At 44.7% G+C, this 23,251-nt stretch overlaps 1 protein-coding gene across 1 annotated transcript; it reads left to right on the forward strand.

Annotated features, from left to right (window-relative positions):
- Positions 1-4: 4 nt before the first annotated feature.
- Positions 5-22,151, forward strand: ACO2 (aconitase 2). Its single transcript, XM_050912524.1, has 18 exons — positions 5-40; positions 5,885-6,027; positions 7,100-7,358; positions 9,656-9,748; positions 11,713-11,871; positions 12,284-12,434; positions 13,738-13,842; positions 14,068-14,159; positions 14,443-14,548; positions 15,638-15,795; positions 16,893-16,966; positions 17,705-17,816; positions 18,009-18,131; positions 18,329-18,484; positions 19,648-19,839; positions 20,660-20,792; positions 21,107-21,228; positions 21,651-22,151. The coding sequence occupies exons 1-18, from the start codon at positions 5-7 to the stop codon at positions 21,792-21,794; spliced, it is 2,358 nt and encodes a 785-aa protein (XP_050768481.1). The 3' UTR covers positions 21,795-22,151.
- Positions 22,152-23,251: the final 1,100 nt, after the last annotated feature.

A 23,251-nucleotide genomic window follows, 5' to 3' on the forward strand; every position in this document is an offset into this window, starting at 1 on the left:
CAAAATGGCGCCGTACTGCGTCCTGGCGGCTCGGCTGCGGGTGAGCGGGGCGGCAGCGGGCGGCGCGGCGGCGGGTGGGGCGGGTGGCGGGAGCGAGCGAGCGAGCGAGCGAGCCAGCCGCGGCGGGGCCAGGGCCGTTAGGCGCCGGGCAGGCGCAGCCTGCGGCCCGGGCCGTCTCCGCCTGTCCCCGCCTCCGCGTGTAGGTCAGCGTGTCCCCGGCGCGGCCCAGCGCCCCGTTTCCATGGCGATGGCGGGGAGGCCGCGGCGGCAGCGCGGCGGCCTCCCGGGCCCCGGGGCAGGGCGCCTCCCGCCACCGGTCCCGGCCGGCCTTCAAGGTGAGCGCAAGGTGAACGGGGCGGCGAGGACACGGCCTGGCCCCGCCGCCTCCCCCGCCCCGGCCTGACCCCGCCTCGGTGGGCTGGGATCGCTGTCAAACCCCGGACCCGCCGCGGTGCCCAGCGGGGCGGTGAGCCGGAGGTCATGGGCCCTAATGGCGAAATAAAAAGCCTTTCCCGGGGGCGTGCTTTTTTCATTCTCTCGCCTTCTCTTTCTTTATTGGCGTGCAGCAGCACAAGGTGACTCCTCGTTGTGTGAGTGAGCGCGAAGGCTATCTTTTGGCTACTTTGCTTCAAAAATTCTGCTTTTAATATGAACACAGGCCTCTAGGTGGAAAGGATGCCAGGGTCTATATATAAATGGGACCTATGAAGACTGAAAAAGCAGCCTGGACAGGCACGTAAACTGCCTCTTTTTCCAAGGCAGTGATAGTGATTCTTATAGTCCTGTCTATTGTGACCTCTAAAAATCGTATCTGCCTGTAGTATGAGCTCGCCACAGAGATTCTCTTACTTGAGACATTATTGTGTTTAATGCGTACTCAATAATAAAGACTTCATGATCTTTTAAAGCCTGGAAGGCAAATATCAGGATGCAATTTTCTTTTTTTAGGGCTGCTAACAGGGATAAGGAAGCCCGTGCTCCCCTTAATAAAGCATGTGGTGAAGTCAGGCAATTTAACTTCTCGGTTTGCCATTTGTGACCTTGGCCAACCTGTTCCCTTTTCTAAGAGAGCTGAAGTAAGAACTTGGCTTCTGGTATTCTGAAAGTACTTTGTGACGTTTAATTCATGTTCTGTATTGCTTCCTTACTTTAGAAGTAGGTGTTTTAGTGAAGTATAGCTTTTTTAATTAAAACAAAAGTTACAGAATAGCACCATTTCTGTTAACTTGGTATATTCACTCTTCATTGTTAAATAGTTTTTAATTTGTAATTTGAAGAGAAATGGCTACTCATAAAATAAAGGCAAATCCTTTATTAAGATAATGAATTGGTTCTCGTTTTATGGTGTGTCATCGCATGAGAACAAGCAGTCATTTGCTAAAATTAATATTGTATAATGTAAAACAAAGGCTGTGCTAGCACAGTGAATATAGGGAATTTAGTATTCTAGGAGGCTGTCTTCTATTATCAGGCTCAGGGTACATGTTTTTTTTTCCCCTGTGAGGGACTAAATCTGTGATGGTAATCAACTATGCTTCTAGGAGATCTCTTTAGGAGGCAAATTTTTTTTGCCCATGTGTAGCAGCCTAGAGATTAATGAATATGAGAATCACCTTGCTGGTCACTGTGATAGTGCCAGCATTGACCATGACACATGTTATTAACATTGGTTCTACTCACCTCCCGTCCTAGAACTGTTTTGGAATTGGAACTGCATAGGAAGCTTACCTCTGAGGGAAATAAGTTGGAATTAGCCTGGTTTGGGCTGACTGTCCTATTTAAAGTACAATTCTTCTAATAGCCTCAAAGGGTCAAGATCTTTTTCATGCCTGAGAGATGCTTTTAGTAGCATCCCATTTCTCGAGCCATGTTGGCTGAGGATTAACTGAAAGATTAGTACTGTAAAACTCCAAACCGTCTGAAGTATCAGGGGTTTATTGAAGGCCTTGTAGGTAAGTACTGAAATTATGTATGGGAAGCTTTGTGTGTGCTGGCAAAAAGCAGTGTTGGCTAGAGCTAAACTGATCTTCAGAATCCTAATTTTGGTTGCTGTTTGGAGGTGGGTCTAGAAAATTAGACTGCATTTACAATTTGATTATACCACACTGCTTTTTTTAGGCTGAATCATGGTGTATGTTGGAAACTTGGCCAGTGTTCTTAGATCAGGGAGGATGAGGAAAGATGGTATTTTGGGTTTCAGCTAGGATTTCTAGGACTGATTTCCCAGATAGGAGTGCATGTAGCATAGTTCCTACTCTTTTGAACATGAGCTTTTGCTTACTGGACTTGTCTACCATATCTGCTGCCAAAATGTTAGTTTCTGAATTCAGACTCCCCTTGCATCTGGACCATTCACTGTAGTGAGCTAAACGCAAGATAGCTAGCTTTTCAAGATGAGCTTTTAAGATCTATAAAGGTAAGCGTTGGCTTCCTTACAGAGATTTAAAAAATAATGACACATTTAGTAGGCTGGCTTTTTTGTGTCTTTTAAGGAACCTTTTCACCTGCCAAAATACCGATAGAGTTAGAAGCCGTTTAATGATTACTGCCATTTCTTTTACTGAAATCTGAATAAGGACACTCAGGTGCTGGGATAACACATTCAATGCCAGATGAGAGGAGATCACTTGGCAGCTGTTTGCTGGGTGGTCAGTCTGCAAATTAACAGTTCCTGGATAAAAGGGAAAATGTATAGATTGCTGGCTGCCTACTTCCCTTGGCCGTTGGTCTCAAGGCACTTTTCACTACTCAGTAAAAAACCATCGCAGAAGCCCTGCAAACCACCTACTGTTTCAGGGAAGAGTGAGAGGGAATGAAGCTGGAAACTGTTAGGCTTGTGGCTTTTCCTTAATCTTGTAGTTCTGCCACCCTGTTTCTGAGGATGCAGTGGAAAAAGGACAGGCACAGAGAATCGACAAGTGTGATGAGTGATATATTGTAGATTCTTTATGAGGAGAAATCAGACTTTTGAACCAGGCAGTGTGTGCTGTTGCTCATTGTTGGTGATGGATCCTTAGGCTTGCTGGGTGCCAACATGAGAACAACCATATTGAATCAAATTAATTCCCAACAGAGTAGAGATGTGGGATGAGATTTAGATCCCAGTAAAATGAAGATAGCACTTTTTTAATAGGTGCCTTTTAAAAGTCTTATGTAGGCAAAAATGATTCTCTAGTCTTCTGAAACTGATTTGCCTAAGTGATTATTTTTCCCCAGTCTTACTGGCCATCACAGAAAGAGACCTTCAGTTTTCCAGACTTCTCTTGCTGATCTTCATGTCCAGACAGGATACTTCACCTCAGACATGCTCCCTTCCCAATTCTGGTAGCCTGAAGTTGTGGTCAAGCAGGAGTCAACTACTTTGTATTGCTACTTCTGCGATTACCATTTGAATATTTATATAGTATTTGAATAAATACTACATTTCATTGAGCCTTTTCATGAAGTAAAAAGATACGTAGGCATGTATGTTCAAACTGAAAAGATTGTATCTGAATTTCATCTGAAAAGTTTCTTTGCACCTCTCTTTGGAGAGCCCTGCTTCAGATTTTTATCATAATCAGCTTTGGTCCCAGGCAAGACTAGAATGCTGTGAAGCCTCTGCCATTACTTTAATTTGCAAATCTGTTCTTCTGTATGCTGAATTGTGGTGAAATTTAGCTTTCAGTTTACTCGGTGACAAGGAGGAACTCCATTAATCAATTGTGTTACAGGGTTAGTTTGGAGGCGGGGGGGGGGGGGGGGGGGGCAGCGGCGGCGAGGAATTACTGCATTAAACTAAAATACCTTTCCTGGTCTGGGGAAGAGATTATTTTTCCATGAACATTGATGAAATCCCTCAGTGTTTTTTTTCCAACTACTCCAGCAGTTGGAGACTTTCACAAGATAATGGATATCTTGTGAGGTAAAGGCATTTCCACAGCATTAATTGTGCTGGGTAAATGCTGAAGTTTAAAAAAAAAAAAGAAAAAAAGTCAGAACAAAACAAACACAAGTTACGTGGCTACTAGGTAAAGAGTAGCTTATGTATATTAAACAATGAGAAGCTGGGTGGTGTTTGGTTTGAGTTTTATTTTTGCTGGTGCAAGAAGAAGTCTCAAGTCTGACACCTGTGATATGTTCTGGAAGTTCTAAGCTTTAAGTGCAGCACAGTGAAATTTGATGACTGGGTTTCATTTGCACTCCTGGAGGAGCAGTGCCCTCTCTTGTACCGCCATGTTCACTTACTTCAGACATTCTTTAATGAAAGTGGTGTGCAGCTGCTGTAGGTCTGTATTGCTCCTACCAAAAGCTGTATATCTAATAGCTTAGGATTGTTTGGTAAAAAAGCAAACTACGTCCTTATTGCTAGTGTGCTGCCTATTATGATCTGGCCTAGATTTCCTGAACTTTTTATTGTGTAAGATACTAACAAATGTTATCAAAAGAACAATAAAACGAGATTTGGATAAAAATGTGCGACGTCTCATTGATAGTGATTATTTCAGACAATGTTTTCAATGCTGGTAACAAGAAAACTGGAAAAAATATTCACAAGGAAAAATTAAAAATGCTTGAACAGATCTAAAGAATAGACTAACATCTGTGACAATGCAAAAACAGTGGTAGGTACTGTGATTTGTGTTCTGCGCAAGGAATATTTGCTGATTTACAATCATACATACAAAAGGGATATTTAGTGCAATACTGCTATGTTTATTAACCTGTACTTACCAAAACCTTGTAATGCTGAAGTAGAGGATGAATAGAAAAAAGAGGATTAAGATTAAACTGTAATACCGAAGAAGAAAGAACTCTGAATGCTTGTCTTCAGTCTGTTTCCAGACTTCTAGTGCCGATGACTGAGACTTTCAAAGGATGTAAGAAGTGCATGTGCCAAATCCTTGGAATTTTTTATGGAGGCTGCCCTCTGACTCAGTTTTCAAAGCTGCATGAGAGCCTTTTAACCCTGGGCACTGACCTGTCTCTTTCAGGTCAGGTGCTGTAAAGGTGTCTCGCTGTAGCTTGCCCTTCTCCCATGTTCCAGGGAACTATTTCACTGTGGAGGCTGCCAACTGAAATTTGGGCTTTCTTTCCATGGCATTTTCTGCTGATGTGTTCAGCTCACAGTATAGTTCATCTGTCTTGCTGTTAACTTACCTGTAGGGCAAGTGCAAGGCTTTTCTTAGGGGAAAGGTGAAGATACCTTTGTGAGATTGAAGATATATTGCACATGGATCTGCGCAGCCGGGTTGGTGAAGCTGATGTGTTTGTTCCACATCTTGCCTCTCTCCTGCTCTGTGTTACATTGTAGACCAGGCACGTACATCGAAGTCACTCTAGCTAGTATGGAAACGCGGCTCACCTTATGTGGAAATATAATAAGCTTTGTAACGGTATGCAGGGAACTTAGTATGTGATGATGGAACAGACGGGTATCTATTCAGTCTCATACTGTGTCACCTGCCAGTCCTTCAGTATAAACTCAATACCAGTGAGCAAATACAAACCTAGGGTTATCTTCCTTTGGAAACTGCATTGGTTCTTCTCCACCATGGCTGTAATGTCAGGAGCAGAGCAAACTGGTGTTTGCTTAAGAATTATTTCAGCATTGCCTGAAAGCAGATTTCTCACTGAAAGCGTAAGGCATCTGGTGCTATAAATAGAAATGTAAAATAATTTGGTAAATGCTACCTGTTCTGGATAACCTGGTGTCTCACTGTTTAACATAATATGCAGTATTGTACGACCAAACGTTCATTGGGTGCCTTTAAAAACCTCTGCAATTTTTCTTTTCCTCAGCCTGTAAAATCCCAGGAATAACAACTGAAAAACAATTGGTTTATTGGTATGTTATAGGAATTCACTCTGCAAGGTTCCAGTGCTAATACTCTCCTTTTTCCAGCATGCCTTGAACAGTGGGATACGACGCTACCATGTTGCTCCTGTCCTGTGCCAGCGGGCCAAGGTGTCCATGAGCCACTTTGAGCCTAATGAACACATAAATTATGAAAAGCTGGAGAAGAATATCAGCATTGTCCGTAAGAGGTAAGAGTGGAGGAGGGAAGAGGGAAGGGGTCAACGTGCAGAATTTAGCTCTGCAGTGACGGGAGAGGAGGAAAATGTCATGGGGCCTTGGCATAGGGCGTATGTACTAGGGAGAGCAGCTTTGAGCAGTAGCAGTTGCAAATGTAGTGAAGCATGAGTTGCAGTGTCTCCACATAGTGGTGGGGCACTGTGGGAAGGGTTGAAGGTTACGATGAAGCATTGCGACATGTAGAGAACCAGGCCAGTGCAGAGGAGGTGCTAGAAAGGGCTCTGTCCTCTTTGTTTAATGCCCTCTTTGAGGAGCCTTCATATTGGCCCTTGCTCCTTTCTGGGGAAGCAGTGTGTGGGCAGTGGTCATTATAGGCTAATGCTCCTTTGCACTGTGTTTCAACAGTGAATGTTCTCCTGTGTTCCGCTGTAGGCGTTACGCATGGAAAGGAGGGCTAGGAATTTGTAGCATATGTAAACATAGTGACCTTAATCTGCTGATAGAGGCTTGTGTGCCTGCTAAGTTGTCATTCCTGCTCTACTTACCTTGGCAGTGGTTTGTATGACATGTACTTCAGTCTTTGCATCCTTTGTTAAATGCGGTCAAGTCATTGTATCTACTTAGTTACTTCTCAGAAGATCCCACCACTGACATAAATAGGTTCCTCAACTGATACAGCTGCAGGATGAAAGGTCTGAGGTCATGAAACTCCGCTTAGTTGTACTTGCTTGCTGTGGGATCTGGTATTTGTGAATTGAGTCTGACCTCTGTCTCACCTCCACATTTGCTGTCCTGAGGTATAACTCAAGAAATGAGCGGAGTCGATGTTTCTTTTACTTTATAGGAAGATTATAAAAGAAAGCAAAAAGTGACATCAATCCGTATACTTTTGAACTTTCTGGACTGAGCCCTTGTTTAAGCCGGCTGCCAGTTGATATTTTAGTGCTGTAAGAAGAGCATGCAGGTTTCTGTGTGTTAATAGGTCTTAACAGTCTGAGTGGTATAGGGAAGCGTTCTGTTACATGTTTAAAAGGGCAAATGTTGAAGTACACAAGATGCAGATACTAAAATTCTTCTCCCCAGGCTTGACCGTCCCCTGACCTTGTCTGAGAAGATTGTATATGGACACCTGGATGACCCAGCAAAACAGGAGATTGAGCGGGGCAAGACCTATCTGCGCTTACGGCCAGACCGCGTGGCCATGCAGGATGCCACTGCTCAGATGGCAATGCTACAGTTCATCAGCAGCGGGCTGCCAAAAGTGGCTGTGCCTTCCACCATCCACTGTGATCACCTCATCGAAGCACAGTCAGGTGGTGAAAAGGATCTTCGAAGAGCCAAGGTCACTATTGCAGAGACTTAAATTCTGTGTGTTTGAAAGCCTCTTTCCAGTTGAAGGAAGAGGTTTGATTTTTTTTTTTTTTTTTTTTTTCTTTCCCAGAAGGACAGCCATGAATCAGATATGGTAACAGATTGCCTGTGGTGGTCAGCTCTGTAGATAGGTCAGATGCAAAAAAGAAACAGAGTAAACGGATCTTTGGGAGTTTTTCAGCTGAGATTCATCCATTACATGGTTTAAAGGATCATGAATGTAGGAAAAGCTAGTCTTAATCTGTTAATGATGGAAGCCAGGTCGTACGTGTGTTCTGGAAAGTGAGAAGATATTTCAGCTAAGGGGAGAGGAAGAATCTATTTCAAAGGGGAAAAAAGGAAGACAGATTACTCTTATAGAGTTATGTTCTTTATGCCACAGTATGGCAGTGTGAAAAACTTCCTGAACATGTGTCTGCATTGCACTGGTGTATCCTGTGAGGGGTGAGCAAATAACTACTTTTGTTTCCCAAACCATTTGCTAGTGATTAGCTGAAGAACACTAATTGAAGCATGTGCAGCTTTCAGGGCTAGTGAGGGTAGGTATAAATGTGTGTAGAAGCATGGAGGATGTTGGTTTTTATTTGGGTATTTCAATGTGTTGTTTGTCCAACTGCTGATTCACTGTCATTTTTAAATTTCCCGCTCACTGTTTTACTGCTTATTCCTCCATAGGGGCTTCTGTTAAACATAGACACATTCACCTCTGTCCTACATACCACAATGCATCTGCCGAGGAAGAACATGCTCTTAGCATAGCAGGGAGGTGGGGGAAATCTTGTTAGTCCAAGTGGACCTAGCCTAAGTCCACTGTCAGAGCCAGGAGGAATTGTGCCTTGGACGTTGATACCAAAATTTACGAACAGTAAACAGTTTGGGGGGGCTCAGCTGCATTTTAAGATTTTAGTGCATATCTATTCTCAGAAACTCCTGATGTTGAAGTAACTGCTTCTGGCTTCCTCCTTCAGGCCACAATAAAGCAACTTATACCACTCGGGAGTGGATTTGGGGAGTTCTTGCTCCACTTGTCTTAGTCCTAAATTGTGCCCAAGTTGTGCGATTAAGAATTTGGTACTTACTAAATAAGACAGTTTCTTTTCTTCCCTTCACCTCGTGTCTTCCCCTTCCCCCTATTCCTGCATTTGTTCTCTGTAGTGCAATTATATTCGCTGCAGCCCTGAGCTGAGCTGAGTCCCTCCTTTGCCATCTGCTCTGAGCAGAGCAAGTAAAGGTCCTGTCTTCTTCTGACTGGGTTCTGCTTCTGCTGCTGCTGCCAGTTGGCACACAATGAATGCTGGCAGGCCAGAGGGTGGCTTGGATCTGCTCTTGGCACATCAGCATGCTTTACTGGGGGAGGGATGCACAAACAGAGTGAAGTGACCTGACTCCCAGTGAAAAACGAGGCTTAAAGAACTGCTGGTGCCTCATGGGAAACTTCAGCAAATGTGTGCTGAGACAATTCTTCCATTGTCTCCCATTTCCCCTTTCTCTTTATTCTGAAGCGTAGCTGCATGAGAACAGTCTTTAAGAAACTCTCTCCTCCTAGTGCTTATCTTATCTACTCTGCCACTCCCCTGCCAAGAACTATCAGGACATAATAGTGTCATACTTCCTTGGCAACCGTGGTTATTCTCACAAGCAATTGTCATGGTGTGACCTCCACCAATAATGGTGATAGTGCAGCAAGAAAGGCAGCATTGTGCGAATCTTAAACAGGGGACTTGGTAGAATAAGAAATGACACCCACCAACTCACCTGGCAGCAAGCAACTTCCGGTTCCATTTCTTAATCTGTAAAAATAAAGCCAAAATGCTTATCTGAAGGGTTTGAAATGTCTGCAAAGCATCTGTAAAGCAAAAGGAACAGCTGGTAGAGAAGGAAGGAGGGGCTAGAAGAAGAGAGGGAAACAAGTTAAAAAAAACCTCTGAGAATACAAGAAATGAGCAGAGCGTTTTTAAAAGCCTTATTGGCAGGATTTTCCTTTAATTGTGCTATTTCCCTTGTGCTTTTTGGAATTGGAAACTAAAGAAGATGTTTTAGTAGAGCTACAAGTTGAATGGAATTAAATGGCCTATTACAACTGACTGGCAAACAGTCTTGATCCCTTTTGGTTTTAAAACAGTGATGTGCACCTCCCTCTAGCTGCTGCAAAACTGTGGAGCAAACTCCGGACAGGCATGGGAGGGAAGGGAATGTGTTTGAAAGAGCTCCTGATGTATGGAAAACCAAAATGTGTTACTAATGCTATGCATTTCCCTGTGTGAATAGGACATAAACCAGGAGGTGTACAACTTTCTAGCAACGGCTGGTGCCAAGTATGGAGTGGGATTCTGGAAACCTGGGTCGGGAATCATTCACCAGGTGAAGTGTGTGTGTATGTGTTTGCAATCTTTGAACATCGCAGTGGCTCTTTTAGCTTATGGTAAGAGAGAGCTGAAGTGCAAACCCTTAGAGAATTTCACCAGCTTAGGGAAACAACTTGCTTTCCTTGAGGCGGGTGAGGTTTCTTGCTTGCTCTCTCTCAGTTATCTTGACAACGGTGGTTTTTCTTAAAGGTTATTTTGGTCAAACTGTAACCTGATGCGTGATTAGGTAGTGCCAACAGCATGCCATGTGAATCACAGAAGCTTGAAATATCTTAACTGCTTGTGGGCTGGCTCCTCTTGGTACAATTGGGACAGTAAGGTGATGCCATGAAGCTGGCTACACAGGGCTAATGTGAATTGCTTTTGGTGGTAAGGAAAGCAGCTTTGGGAACATACTTTTTTTAGGGTTATTTTGAATGCATTTGGTTCCATAAAAACCAGGAGAGTATATGAGGACACCAAACAGAGCAGCTTACTTTACATACTCAAGAATGGCAACACATAATGAGTTGCTATGTGAATTTGAATAAAATGCAAAACAGTTTCCAACAATTTCCAAGTCTGAGATTTGCTTGTTATAGCACTTGCATCTTAAAAGAATATGACTGTCCCAAGATAACTTACCACTTAATGAGGCTTTTTGTTTTTGAAAACCAACACCTCTGGTAGGATTTCCCTAAGTTGCTCTTGGTTGATTTGCTTTGTGGGTCCAGTAGACATTTTTCATTGTTCCTCTGAGTCGCAGGCAGTAAAAATTGAAGCGCGGCATGAAGCAAAAAGAGTGGAGAGGAGAATGGATGACTGGTAAGCATCCTGTCAGCAGGGAACTTGTGACCAGATGCAGTCAAGAGCTCTCTGCTATATTATCTTAGCTACAAAATGAGTTACTAAGGTTACCTTAACTTGGTGTGATGCAGCAGAGAAAGGAAATAGAACAGGTGAACTCTCCAAAAGGTTATGGGAACACCTCAGGTCATTTGTGCTCTGAAACCACTGTAACATCTGTCACGTGGCAACATAGCTCCGTGCCGTGGTTACCAGCTTTCTTACGGCTGACTTTCTCTGGCTGGAGAAAATTGGTTGTGTTGTATAGCTTCAGAGTCCAACTCTGGCAAAGTGAGGCCTTGAAAGTGACCATTCTCGCACAAGTATATTAATGTGAGCTACAAGCAAATAAAGCTGGAAGTACTAGAAGCAAAGCCTTGGTCTTCTCAATATATCTTCTGTGATGCACGTGCTGTGAGTTCTGTGCTTCCCAGAAAGGCTGTCCATAACGTTGGTATGGCACATATGCAGTGAGAAGTTCATTAGCTTGAGTTCTCTACTGTGTTGCTACCATAGAAAACTAATCATTTTTCATTAAGAACTATTTTGTGCTTTTGTTAATAGTTGAAGAGTGTTGCATGGAATCAATAGCAGCAATAAAGGAAGGGCAGCCTTCGTGTATTTGTGAGTGATTCTTCTATGTGATTAGGTTTTGGCTGGCAGCATGGATTGGAGGAGCCTGTTGGTATTCTACTGCTATGGGAGCATAAAGACTACAAAAGGTCTTGCTAGCATTGGATAGGTGAACTGACTTGCTGAGCAGTTGATTAAGAGTGTGGACACTAAGGAACAGACTCTTGAGCCCTAATAAAGGTGGCACCTTAGCAAAAGCCTAAACTGGAAGGAAGGAGTCTTCCAGTGAAAAAGTGGAGATCACTTTCTAAGTTTTCTTACTGTCCTGGGATGAGCAAGGATCCTGGGGCTGAGACTTGGTACCTTGTTTTGTCATTACATCCTCCACAAGGAGTTTGAAACAGAAGTGAATTCCCAATCCAAACCAAATTCAATTACTTTGTTGCTACTGAAATCTGCAAATACAAACTGATCTAAATTCTTGTTCTTGTCGTCTTTCTTGCTGTCTTCCCCCTCTTTTCCCAACAAACAAGCAAGCAAACGATCCATTTTTATTTTCAGATCATTTTGGAGAACTACGCCTACCCTGGGGTTATGCTGATCGGCACAGATTCACACACCCCCAACGGAGGTGGCTTGGGAGGAATCTGCATTGGTGTGGGTGGAGCTGATGCTGTAGATGTCATGGCAGGAATCCCTTGGGAGCTCAAATGCCCAAAGGTAGGAGCAAAAGGAATACTAATCCTTGATGTGAAGGGTGAGATATAAGATATGTAAGAAACGTTGATTTTCAGGCACTACGTATATAAAGCACTATATACCATTACAATCTTGTTTGTAATCACACACTGGCTTAACAGCTGGTCTACAATTCATTGGTAGCTTTGAGTTTCCACTTCCAGCCTTTTTATTCAGGGACTGAGAGCGATTGGTGAGTATTGATCTCCCTTCAGTTGGCCCTGTTGGTGATTTCAGCCCTTGTGCACATGTTCTGATACTTCAGGATTTTCTCCTTTTTGGTATTGTGATCACCCAGATTCTTTGGAAAAATTCTGAGGAATTGTTTTGGCTGCTGAAAGGAAATGGTGTCAGTTTTTGTTTTTGTTTTTTTTTCCCCATTAATGTTGCTCAGGTTATTGGTGTAAAACTGACTGGCAAGCTTTCAGGCTGGAGTTCTCCTAAAGATGTGATCCTGAAAGTGGCTGGCATCCTCACTGTCAAGGGTGGAACAGGCGCCATCATCGAATACCACGGGCCTGGTGTGGATTCAATCTCTTGCACTGGTAAGACAACACAGGTCTCTTATCTGAGTGGATTGTTGTTGGAGCTGGGTGTTGAGTTGTCTGTGGAGGCTGGGAAGGGAATCGGGCAAGAAGTACTAAATGTTCTCCCTTAGCCTGGCCGGGTGATAAGCACATGGCAAACTGGGAGAGTAGGTGAGAGTGGTGTAACAAGACAGCACTCCCTCTCGGTGAAAAAGTGACCTCTCTCCGTTAAATCTTCTTGTGACTTTGAGAACACCGAATGGTTAATTGTGAAGAATCCTGTAAGATGGTGCGTAAGGATAAGAGTAAGGATGGAGGTATTCCGGCGTATGCTTAGAGGGTGGAGATGTCAGAGATAAAGGATGACATTTTCATTTCAGCCTAAAATAGGCTATGGATAGAGGAAAGAAACACGTTGAAGAGGGTACATGTGTGACAGCTGCTGAAGAAAAAGTTTTTAGAAAAGCAGGGCAGAGGGGAGACCAGAAAGCAGCAGTTTGTGACATGCAGTCTTACACTAGCTAATTGTGAGCCATGGGTACTGAATTTGAACTAGCAAAAATTGTAGTTGTCTGTAATGATGCTAATTAGGACCAAATTACGAGAAGCATCCCTTCCTTTGGCTTGAAGTGCAGCCTTCAAGCTGGGCTTCTCTCCACTTGCATGGCTTGGCTACAACTTGGAATATTTGGTTTTACAAACTGAGAGCAATTTGGGATTTTTCTTCGGTGAAATCAGAGGAACTTGACCTGTGGTATCTGCTTCTAGCTTGTTAAATGTAAAACAGCAGCTTCTACAGCTTCATCACTGTGTCCTTGAAAGGCATGGGTGATCCCAGTGCCGTGAGCAAATGTGGGGTTTTTTTTATTGTGTTCTGTCACTGGAAGCTTTTTATTCAACCCATTAAATTTCTCACAAATTTCTGGCTCTTCCAGTAAAGATAAGTAAGATGGTAGGGAGGAGCAGGACACTGATTGCAGGTAGCAGAGACACTGATCACTGCTGTAAATTTATTTGGTGCTCAGTGCAGACAGCGGATTCCCTGTTATCCCTTCCAGTATCTGCACAAATCATGGTCGCTTTAAAGCTCGCTCCTTGCAGAAAAGTCTGGTTGCAGGCACTGTATCGATCAGAAATGTTGGGGGCTGAGCTAGCCGTTATGTAGTCAGTGTGTCCTCTCTGCTGTGGAATTAGGTTTCTGTGGCTAATGCCCTGATCTCTCTTGGCTTTGCTGTCTTTTCCATGGACTGACTTTTGAAGAATTGAATGGGCTTGGACTTTCTCATTGACCCTGTGGTCTCTTCTCCCACTCCTTCTCTAGGAATGGCAACAATCTGTAACATGGGAGCTGAAATCGGAGCTACCACATCAGTCTTCCCTTACAATGCACGGATGAAGAAATACTTGGGCAAGACTGGGCGAGCTGGTAAGAGGGTTGGGGGGTTGAAGTGGGTAGAAGTGTGGGTTCAAGTGAAGGTGTATTCTGGGAGCAGCATCCTCCTACAATGGTGTCTGATTGTACAAGTGGGGAGTCTGTAGATCAAGTGGCTGGGGAAGTATATGGTGGACCCTCTGTGTTTAGCCGTTCCAAGCTTTTTTCCCCCGCTCATATTTGCTACACTTTTCAGGTCTCCCTTCTTTCTTATTCCAGACATAGCTGCACTGGCGGATGAATTCCAGCAACACTTGGTACCGGATTCTGGTTGTCAATACGACCAGGTGATAGAAATCAACCTCAGTGAGGTAAGGCTTCCTTCATGCTTGCCATCTTGGATGTTGTGATGTGACTCTGCTTTGTGTGAATGTGGACCAAGCTGGGAGTTTGATGCGACACCCTTGGCGCTGTGCTAGAACATTTAACAAACACTCAGGTCTGCTTCACTGACAGCTCCTGCTCCGGTGTTCGTGTAGGAGAATCCTATTTAAACAGCTTCCAGATAGAGCTATGAAAGGAATTGATTTGCTGCTGTGTTTTGGGGTTTTTCTTGGCTACTGTAATTTCTGACTTTGTCACTGTTTCTTAAAGCTGAAACCGCATATCAATGGACCTTTCACACCAGACCTGGCGCACCCTGTGTCAGATATTGGTGCTGTGGCAGAAAAGGAGGGCTGGCCTGTTGATATCAGAGTTGGTGGGTAGCATTTGCTCTTTCCTCTGCCTTCATCCTTGTGGCATAAATGTTGCTGTCTTGGGATAAGCGGTTGGTCACATAGCTTGGGATCCAATCCTTTAATTACTGCTGTATGTCCTTTGACTTTACTGCAGTGTCATCTCTTCATGGCCATATGAATTTGCTGGGAAGAGTAGTGACCATCTGGGCCAGGTGTGTGGGATGAGATCTGGGATAGTTGGAGGGATTTTAATCTCAAGAGGCAGACAAGTTTTTTTTCCTTCTTGGAAACTTTTGAATGATTGGGTTGACAGGAATGTTACCTGTTGAAGAGCACCTTTGTTAAAAGTCTGTTGCATGGATTTGTCTGTTGCAAAGATCTGTCAGGGGCGTGATTGTCAGTCCTCCCAGCAGTTGGCTGTTGAGCTCTCTGGACATAGTAAAGTTAGACTTGCTGTCCTAAAGAGCAGGCTTGGATATTTATATACTCACTTGTGGGATAGTAACCTGTCGGCTGGCTTCTCAAGTGTTGCTCACTGGGGGAATGAAAAGAATGCAAATACGTTGTAAAGGCCGCATCCCAGGTGGGAAATGTATTATTCGATAGTGTTACAAATAGGATCAAGAGCAGCTGTAGCTGAAAGAATTTATTTTTTGCTGGTTAGCACCAGAATGCTGTCAGGACGGCACAGTATGTCCTCATGTGGTCTTCATACTGTAACAAAGGATGCTTTCTTTTCATCATTTCCTCCATTTCTTGCCATCTTGATTTGAAGCCTTTTCTGTCTTTGTGGAACAATACCTCTCTGTGGTAATTTGCTTAACCAAAGTGCAAGGAGGTGACACTCGGATCTTGTAAAACAATAACCAGACTAGTGACCAGGTAGTGTGTTCTGACTGTGCAACCTCCAAAGCTGGACAAGGGATTGCTTGTGACTGCAGTATATTGCTGGGAGGCTTGGCAGTGTTAGTACCTGAAGCCGTTTCAGATTCCTTGTCAGCAGAAAAGGTGGTTGTCCCTTGTTTTTTCTGCTGAGAGATGGGTCAGGGAGAAGCTTCCTAGAACCAGGGCTGCAGTAACCACCTCCCTGTTTCTGTCACATACCACAGGCTTGATTGGCAGCTGCACCAACTCCAGCTATGAGGACATGGGACGCTCTGCAGCAGTGGCAAAACAGGCACTAGCGCATGGATTGAAGTGCAAATCTAAGTTCACAATCACACCAGGCTCAGAGCAGATCCGTGCCACCATTGAAAGAGATGGTTATGTGAGTATGGTTGCTCTTTACACTTCCAAACAGTAAGTGTTAAACTCTCTTCCAAACAGTACTCGGGCGTCCAGAAGTAACTAATGGAAACCTCTTAAACTTTGTCTTCGCTTATCACTAGAGGGGCAGTTACTGATGTAGTAACCAGCCTTGTGTTACTATGCCTGTGGGTCCTGCCGTCACCTTGACAGTGTTTTGACCTGGTATCTTTACTACCTGGGCATATAAGAACGGGATTGGAACTGGACAGAGCTGAGACAATTATGAGGAACTGGAGCCCTGAGGAGATAACAGTATGCATAGCAAGGGATGCCTCATGCTCCTGGGATTCTGTGAATGACCATGGCTGACAAAGGGCTGGTACCCACCTGCAATCCAGTTTTCTCCTTTAAGAACAGTTTAGGATATGAGCAAGCCCTTTGTTGGAAGGTGGTTCCTATTTTAGACTAAACTTATGGCAAAACTCATATTTGATTTAAAAGGAGTGTTTCTGTAGAGGAACCATCACCTACTTTCTCCACTTTTCTGTGCAGAAAATTTATGTTTTAATTAGTTCTAATATTTAGTAAATGTTAGATGCTGTCACAGCATGGGGACCAAGTCTTTACATGTGGATATGTCCAGCCAATGCTTAATGCCTCCTCCAACCAAGTCCACAGTCATTCCTTTCCTTAACAGCTGCCCTCTTGATTGAATCGTTTGCTGAACAGACTGAGCAGGCACACACACTTGCCTGCACTGTCACCAATTCTCTCCTTACACGGTCGGGAAGTGTGTAGGATATTAATCAGACCAGACACTGCCCTTCAGTCAAATATCTGCGAGTAGCTGGATTGCCTAATTTGAAGTAGGTGGAGAATGGGAACATCATGGCAAGTCATCCTGTGCTCTTCCCCAGTGTTAACTTACAGCTTTACTGGCATCAAACCCCATGTATTTATGAAAGTGACTCAAAACTTGCAAGTGAAACAAGGAGGGGAATTTTCTCAGGCTTGGTGCTTTCTGTTAGAAGACAGGTGTCCTCTTCCCCTGAAAGAGCAACCCCAGAAACTTATTCCAGACTTTCTACTAGTAACAAAGTTGTTCTCTGCCCCCAGGCGCAAATCCTGCGAGATGTTGGAGGGCTGGTTCTTGCCAACGCTTGTGGGCCATGCATTGGCCAGTGGGACAGGTAAAGTGAAAGGCGGACCTCACTCTAGCTTTGTATCTTTTAGCTCCTATCTTTTAGCTCCTGCGAAGCCAAATTTGATTGTAAATATAATACACTGGGAATTAAAAATAAATGCTTAAAAACGCATTGGCCATAGCTGTCTGATATGCACTGGAGGAGGAGAAATGAAAGACTGCAGATTTATATTGAGCCTTTGGATGAATGAAGCTGCAGAATGGCCACAAGCGTGGCCACACCTGGAGGCTTCTTTTAGTAGGCAAAAAGGGGGGGGGAAATGGGGAGAGAGAGATAACAAAAAATGTTATCTGTGAGAGTGTGGACTGGAGCTTGTATGGTCCTTTTAAAATAGGAAAAACGAATTGGTCGAACTTCAATCATTGGAGTGGCAGGGAGGAAAATTCCTAATAGAAGGGATGGGGAGACACATTCTCGTGTGGCTTTGTCATTGCTAATGGTGGGATGTCCAAAGGCAATGTCCTTAGTTGATAATTGTTTAGACAGTTCAACAGTGCACAACCTGGGCTATGAAAACTACTCCAGGAATCAGTGTCTGACTTGGTTTTGCACTGTCCTTGGGTTTGAGTCTGTGCTTAAGGGAGGAAAACATGTCCAGGCACCGATTCATGTTTCCAAAAGATAGTTGATTGCTGCCAAAACCAAGCTGGGGGATTTTAGCAGCGAGACATCTAGAAGCAATATTCCCTTTGGATTTGATGAGCATGTTTGTTTCTTTCACAGAAAAGACATCAAGAAAGGAGAGAAAAACACAATAGTTACATCCTACAACCGGAATTTCACAGGTCGCAATGATGCCAATCCGGAGACTCATGCATTTGTGACCTCTCCAGAGGTAAGAAACAGCCAGAGGGGGGCCGAGGAATAGTTCAGGGTGTCTTGGGAGGTAATTCTCTGCCTGCAGAAGAGACCCATGTAGGTTGGTTTGTAGCTTGGCTGCTGGCTTTGAGACTGTTAGGCGTAGGACTTTCAAATGAAGAGATGGGGGGTAGAATATGCCTTTAAACTTGTCATTTTTTTCTTTCAGATTGTCACAGCCCTGTCCATTGCTGGCACTTTAAAATTTAACCCTGAGTCAGATTACCTGACAGGAGCAGATGGGAAGAAGTTTAAACTAGAAGCACCTGACGCAGATGAGCTGCCCAAGCTGGTAACTGCTCGGTCTGGAGACGGAGGGAGGGAAGGCCCATCACTAGTAGCGTTTTATATGTAGTAAGGGAACTTTCATGCACTGACCTCTTCCTTAGTGGTAAAGCTAGAACAGGTGAAGTTGCCTGTATTGGCTTGTTCTCTTCACGTGCTGTTGGGGATGGCTGAGGCTGATGATTTTCCTCTCTTCTTTGGAAGGAGTTTGACCCAGGCCAGGACACCTATCAGTACCCTCCCAAGGATGGCAGTGGGCAGCATGTGGATGTGAGCCCCACCAGCCAGCGCCTCCAGCTTCTTGAGCCCTTCGATAAGTGGGACGGCAAGGATCTAGAAGACATGCTGATCCTCATCAAGGTCAGGAGCGAAGTGGGGGAACACCGGCTATGACAGCACTGCTCAAACAGGGATTTGCACATCAACTGCTAGAAGCTTTGGATGTGCCTTTGATCTATCTGTGATTCCCTCCCCTACAACCACATTGTTATGGAAAGTGAAGCAAGGCTATTCCTTCCTTCCAGGTGTTTCCTTCTGATACTTCTTTCTATTATAACTAAGAGACTTTTCTCCTTTGGGCTAGTGGTTGGCTAATACCATGAAAAATGAAGCTTGTTATGCCATGTAATACAATCCTACCCATACCATGCAGTCTGCAGAATTTGTCCCAGTTATAACCTGCAGTGGAAAGGTGGATGGGTTCTTTAATTAGCATCTTTAATACCTGACTGTTCTAACATGCATTTTGTCTGAAATGAGGTCGTTAGGAACTTGTCATCCATCAGTATGTGTGTTCTCTTCCCATTTTATAGAAAGAGAAATTCCTTCACAATAGTTAAACATTGCATTTCAGTCTCTTAATGAAGACATGGGTTTCTCCTCACTGCCGGTGGTGAGTTAACAGGATGAAAACTTCAGTTAATACAGCGATAGGTTCTGAAATGCAATCCCTTAGGAACTGACCTTCAGGAACATTGCCGATTCTCAGCGGCAGAGAGTTGCAGGTACTCCCAAGGGCCCTACTGAGCTGTGCTTGAGTTTTTGACACAGGCAATTCCTTTGCAAGCACTTTGGGACTTACCAGTTGGAAGGCCATTATCTCTGGTTGGGAATTCTGTTCTTACAGGCCGAGGCAGCTTATGTGCAGATTGGAAACTTGGAGGAAACACTTGACATCTTCCTGAACTCCCCCAGCAGGGAGGCTGAGCTGTAGCAGGAAGGGCTTAACCGCTTTTTGTACCTGAAGAACCTGCTGCTGAGGGAAGTGAGGACATGGCAGGAGGTGTCATGGCTAAGCTCATTTTTGTAATTTACCCTTTGGAACAGGGATGTTCTTCCTACCCAACACCTGCAAAATGACCACTGTGTTCTGCCTTAGAGCGTCTTGATTCTCTAACAGACGCAATTCTCTTGGGTTCGTGCCCTTGAAAAGAGATGTGAGGATCCTTCAGAATAAAAAGTGTTGAGGAAGGGTCAAATCACTGATCCACCCTAAGACACTCCTCTCTTCTACTACCCTTTAGGTAAAAGGGAAATGCACCACTGACCATATTTCTGCAGCCGGACCGTGGCTCAAATTCCGTGGCCATCTGGACAACATCTCCAACAACCTGCTCATTGGTGCCATCAACGTTGAAAATGGCAAAGCCAACTCTGTGAGGAATGCATTAACCCAGGAGTTTGGGCCAGTCCCAGACACAGCCCGTTACTACAAGGTGAGACTTTCCCCTGACACATCTATTTTAAGAGGATGTTTACACTTTGGGCAGTCTGTGCCAAGACTGAGGATCTCACCCTCCTGCTCTCAAGTGACAGCAGCTGTGAATTCACTCAGTGTTGAGGCTTTTTCTTGGGACTTAATCTGATGATGGCAGTTCCTGTAGGAGATTCTCTCCCTACCTGCTGTGGGGAAGAGGGAGGAGGATCTTGTGACCCAGAGGGGACCAGAAAAGAAAGGGGAAAGAACTCCTTTAGGCACTGCACACCTTACAAGGCACGGGTGTCATCAGACTGCAACTAAATCTCACCTCCTGGAGTGTTTCACCTGTGACTAGTCTAATGTTTAAATAAATTCTAATCTTGTCCCCTTCATTCTTTAAAACTTGGCTTAGAACCTCAAGGAATGTCCTTTCACCCACTGGACAGCTTGGCAGTGGTCTCAGATTGGTTCTTCCAGTAGACAGAAGTTAGTTTTCTGTATCGCTTCCAGAAGTAGAGCAGGAATCATGGCTGGTGTGAATACTGCTCTGACATAGGACCATGGAAGGAAAGGTGGCAGCAAGGATTTGCTCTGGGTCCCAAGGGCAATCCTCCTCAGCCCTCGTTGCTGAAGGATGGCAGTGCCTAACTGCTTTGAAGCACTTAATTCCTTTACTTCTGTCCTTCCTCAGAAATAAAGGGCACCTTCTGGGAGAAGGTGTCATAGCACAGCAATGTCAGTAGTGCAGCACTGAAATTAGACGTGTGGGTGGATATCTATTGTTAATGCCTCACTTGAGTGACTGCAGAAATACAAATCTGTTTCTTTTGTCACAGAAAATGGGTGTCAAATGGGCAGTTATTGGGGATGAAAACTACGGTGAGGGATCAAGCCGGGAGCACGCAGCATTGGAGCCGCGTCACTTGGGGGGCAGGGTCATCATCACCAAGAGCTTTGCCAGGATCCACGGTGAGTTGCACTTCCCCTGTGATGCGTGTAAACAGGATGTATTTGGTTTGGGTGGAAGCGGTGTTTACCTTGCCCCAGGGCTCAACACCTACGGGCACAAACCCTATCTGCTGACAGATCGCAAGGTCCCTCTTGTCAGGGATCCTGTTACGTATCTAGTTAGATACGCCACAAACAGTGGATATGCTGATTTTGCTACAAAGATAGTAATTGTTGCTGGAGTACTACTCTGAGAAGCACTGGGCAGCCAGAAGGTAATCCTCATCCCCTGCAGTGTGTTGTTACAAGCGTGCTTGGTGGCTTGTTCTCTGCAGAAACCAATCTGAAGAAGCAAGGTCTACTGCCTCTCACTTTCGCTGATCCAGCGGACTACAACAAGATTCATCCTGTGGACAAGCTAAGCATCGTGGGGCTGGCAGACTTTGCACCTGGAAAGGTAACTGTCTGGGTGTCTTGTCATTGCACTCGGGGGCAGGGATGTGCCACTGACGGGGAACAGTGTCGAGCTGTGTGCTTGGGGCCTGAAGCAGCACAGGCACTGATGGGCAGTGCGGCCTGACGGCCAGACGAGACACTTTGCACCAGTGGTCTGGGGGGCTAGAGAGCAAGTCAGAACCAGATCGCTTTGTTCTGAATGGTTACGAGAAACCCTATTCTGAATTCCTGGACTTGTTGTCTTAAGCATGAGTGCTCCCTAGAAGGAACTGCATCCACACTTCTATGTTAAGACCTCCCTGAGCTATAATTTTTCATTTTCAACCCTTCAAAAACATGTAGGAATTTTCCTGTGAGAAGCTTCAGTTAACTTGCTCCCTTGAAAGAGAAGGGGGGGAAATAAAAACTGTCTTCTTCCTTTAGCCTCTGAAATGCATCATCAAGCATCCCAATGGGAGCCAAGAAACAATCCTGCTGAACCACACCTTCAACGAGTCGCAGATAGAGTGGTTTCAAGCTGGCAGTGCCCTGAACAGAATGAAGGAGCTGCAGCAGAAATCAAGCTAAGTGCGCACAATGACCCCGGTGCACTGGACTCGATTCAGCTTTGGCATTTTCATGAAAGTGCAATTCCATGCCTACTGTTGGAATAAATGTCTGATCAAATGTAACCATAGCTTCCTTTTTGTTATGGTACTTCCTCTTCACTGACACTATGAAAAGGGAGTGCAGCTAGGCTTACTTTTGTCTTTTAAATTCCCCAGCTCCCTTTTTCTATTTTGGCTCAATTTCAGTTGTCCCACAGTTATTTATATTTGGAAATAACCAGCTAAGGTGGGTTTGTCTGCTCAGTTGGTTGTTTTCTGCCCATTCACTTTACTGATGGCTGAAGACTTAAAATGAAAATAAAGAATGTGACCATCTCTTCTGCCTCGTGTTATTGTATTCATAATCCTGCTCTTCAGCCCCTGCTTCCCTTGTCACCATTGCTGGGAGGGTGGGAAAGAACTTCTTGGAGATATGAGATGGTACCTGCCCAGTTCTTACTCTGTAAATCATTGCTGTGCACAAAAACGCATGGTAAAAAAAGAGCCCTCACAGCTCTCTTGCACTGTTTATCCCTTGATGTTAACCTACTGCAGGCTGCATTCGTGACTATCACTGCCTTCCCAACTACATTCCTGTCCAGGGCAACAGTACCACTACTGCAGCAATGACAAACTTGCGAGGAGCAAGTGATTTATATGCTTTCCCAGCATCGTGCAGTAAACCCACTTCCTCAAGCATGTCCCCAACAGGAGACGGATGTTGAGGAGTACCTCATTCGAACAGCGCATAAAGCCATGCAGCTGCCACCTTGCTACGCTCCTGGGAGCTCTGACCCTGTGAAACAGGAGCTGAGCACGACAGCTACTTGGAGGTACCTGGGCTGTTTTCTCCACCCCCCCCCCGCCTTGCCCCAGGCACTACCCCAGAACAGCCTGTGTGGAAGTCTTGCTGGCTGTTGAGGCTCTAACTTGCTTCACCCAAAGTTCCACCTATACCAACAGCTGGGGCTTTTCTGCAAACAGTTTGTTTCCACCACAGCTAGATGATTGCATGTCTGAGCACTACTGCTCTATAGACGGCATTCAGTAAGCTTATTGTCTGAGCAGATGGACCTCAGTTACTATGTGAACCTAAAGAATTCTAGGCTCCCTTTTAATTAGGGCAATGCACCAGGAATAACAGTTCAGAATTAAGGGGTTCTAACAACGCTGCAGGGAGGGCACTGGTGACTCAGGCTTTGTTTTCACAGTTGGAGGTTAAGCAGACCCACTATCCCAGGGAATTATAGCCCCTTCCTGCCAAATGTGGCTGGCTTTGTAATTATGCGCAACATCACTCTCTTGGCGATGGGCCCTGCATAGATTTTACTTACGGTTTTTGTTCCCCCCTTTCCTTTTACTGCTGTCAGGGAGGGTGATGGCAATTGTTTGTTATTGGCTGTTAGAGCAGAGCAAAGTGTTGGGTCTCAACACTGT

Source organism: Gymnogyps californianus, chromosome 1 (genome assembly GCF_018139145.2).
Source record: "Gymnogyps californianus isolate 813 chromosome 1, ASM1813914v2, whole genome shotgun sequence".
Lineage (NCBI taxonomy): Eukaryota > Metazoa > Chordata > Aves > Accipitriformes > Cathartidae > Gymnogyps > Gymnogyps californianus.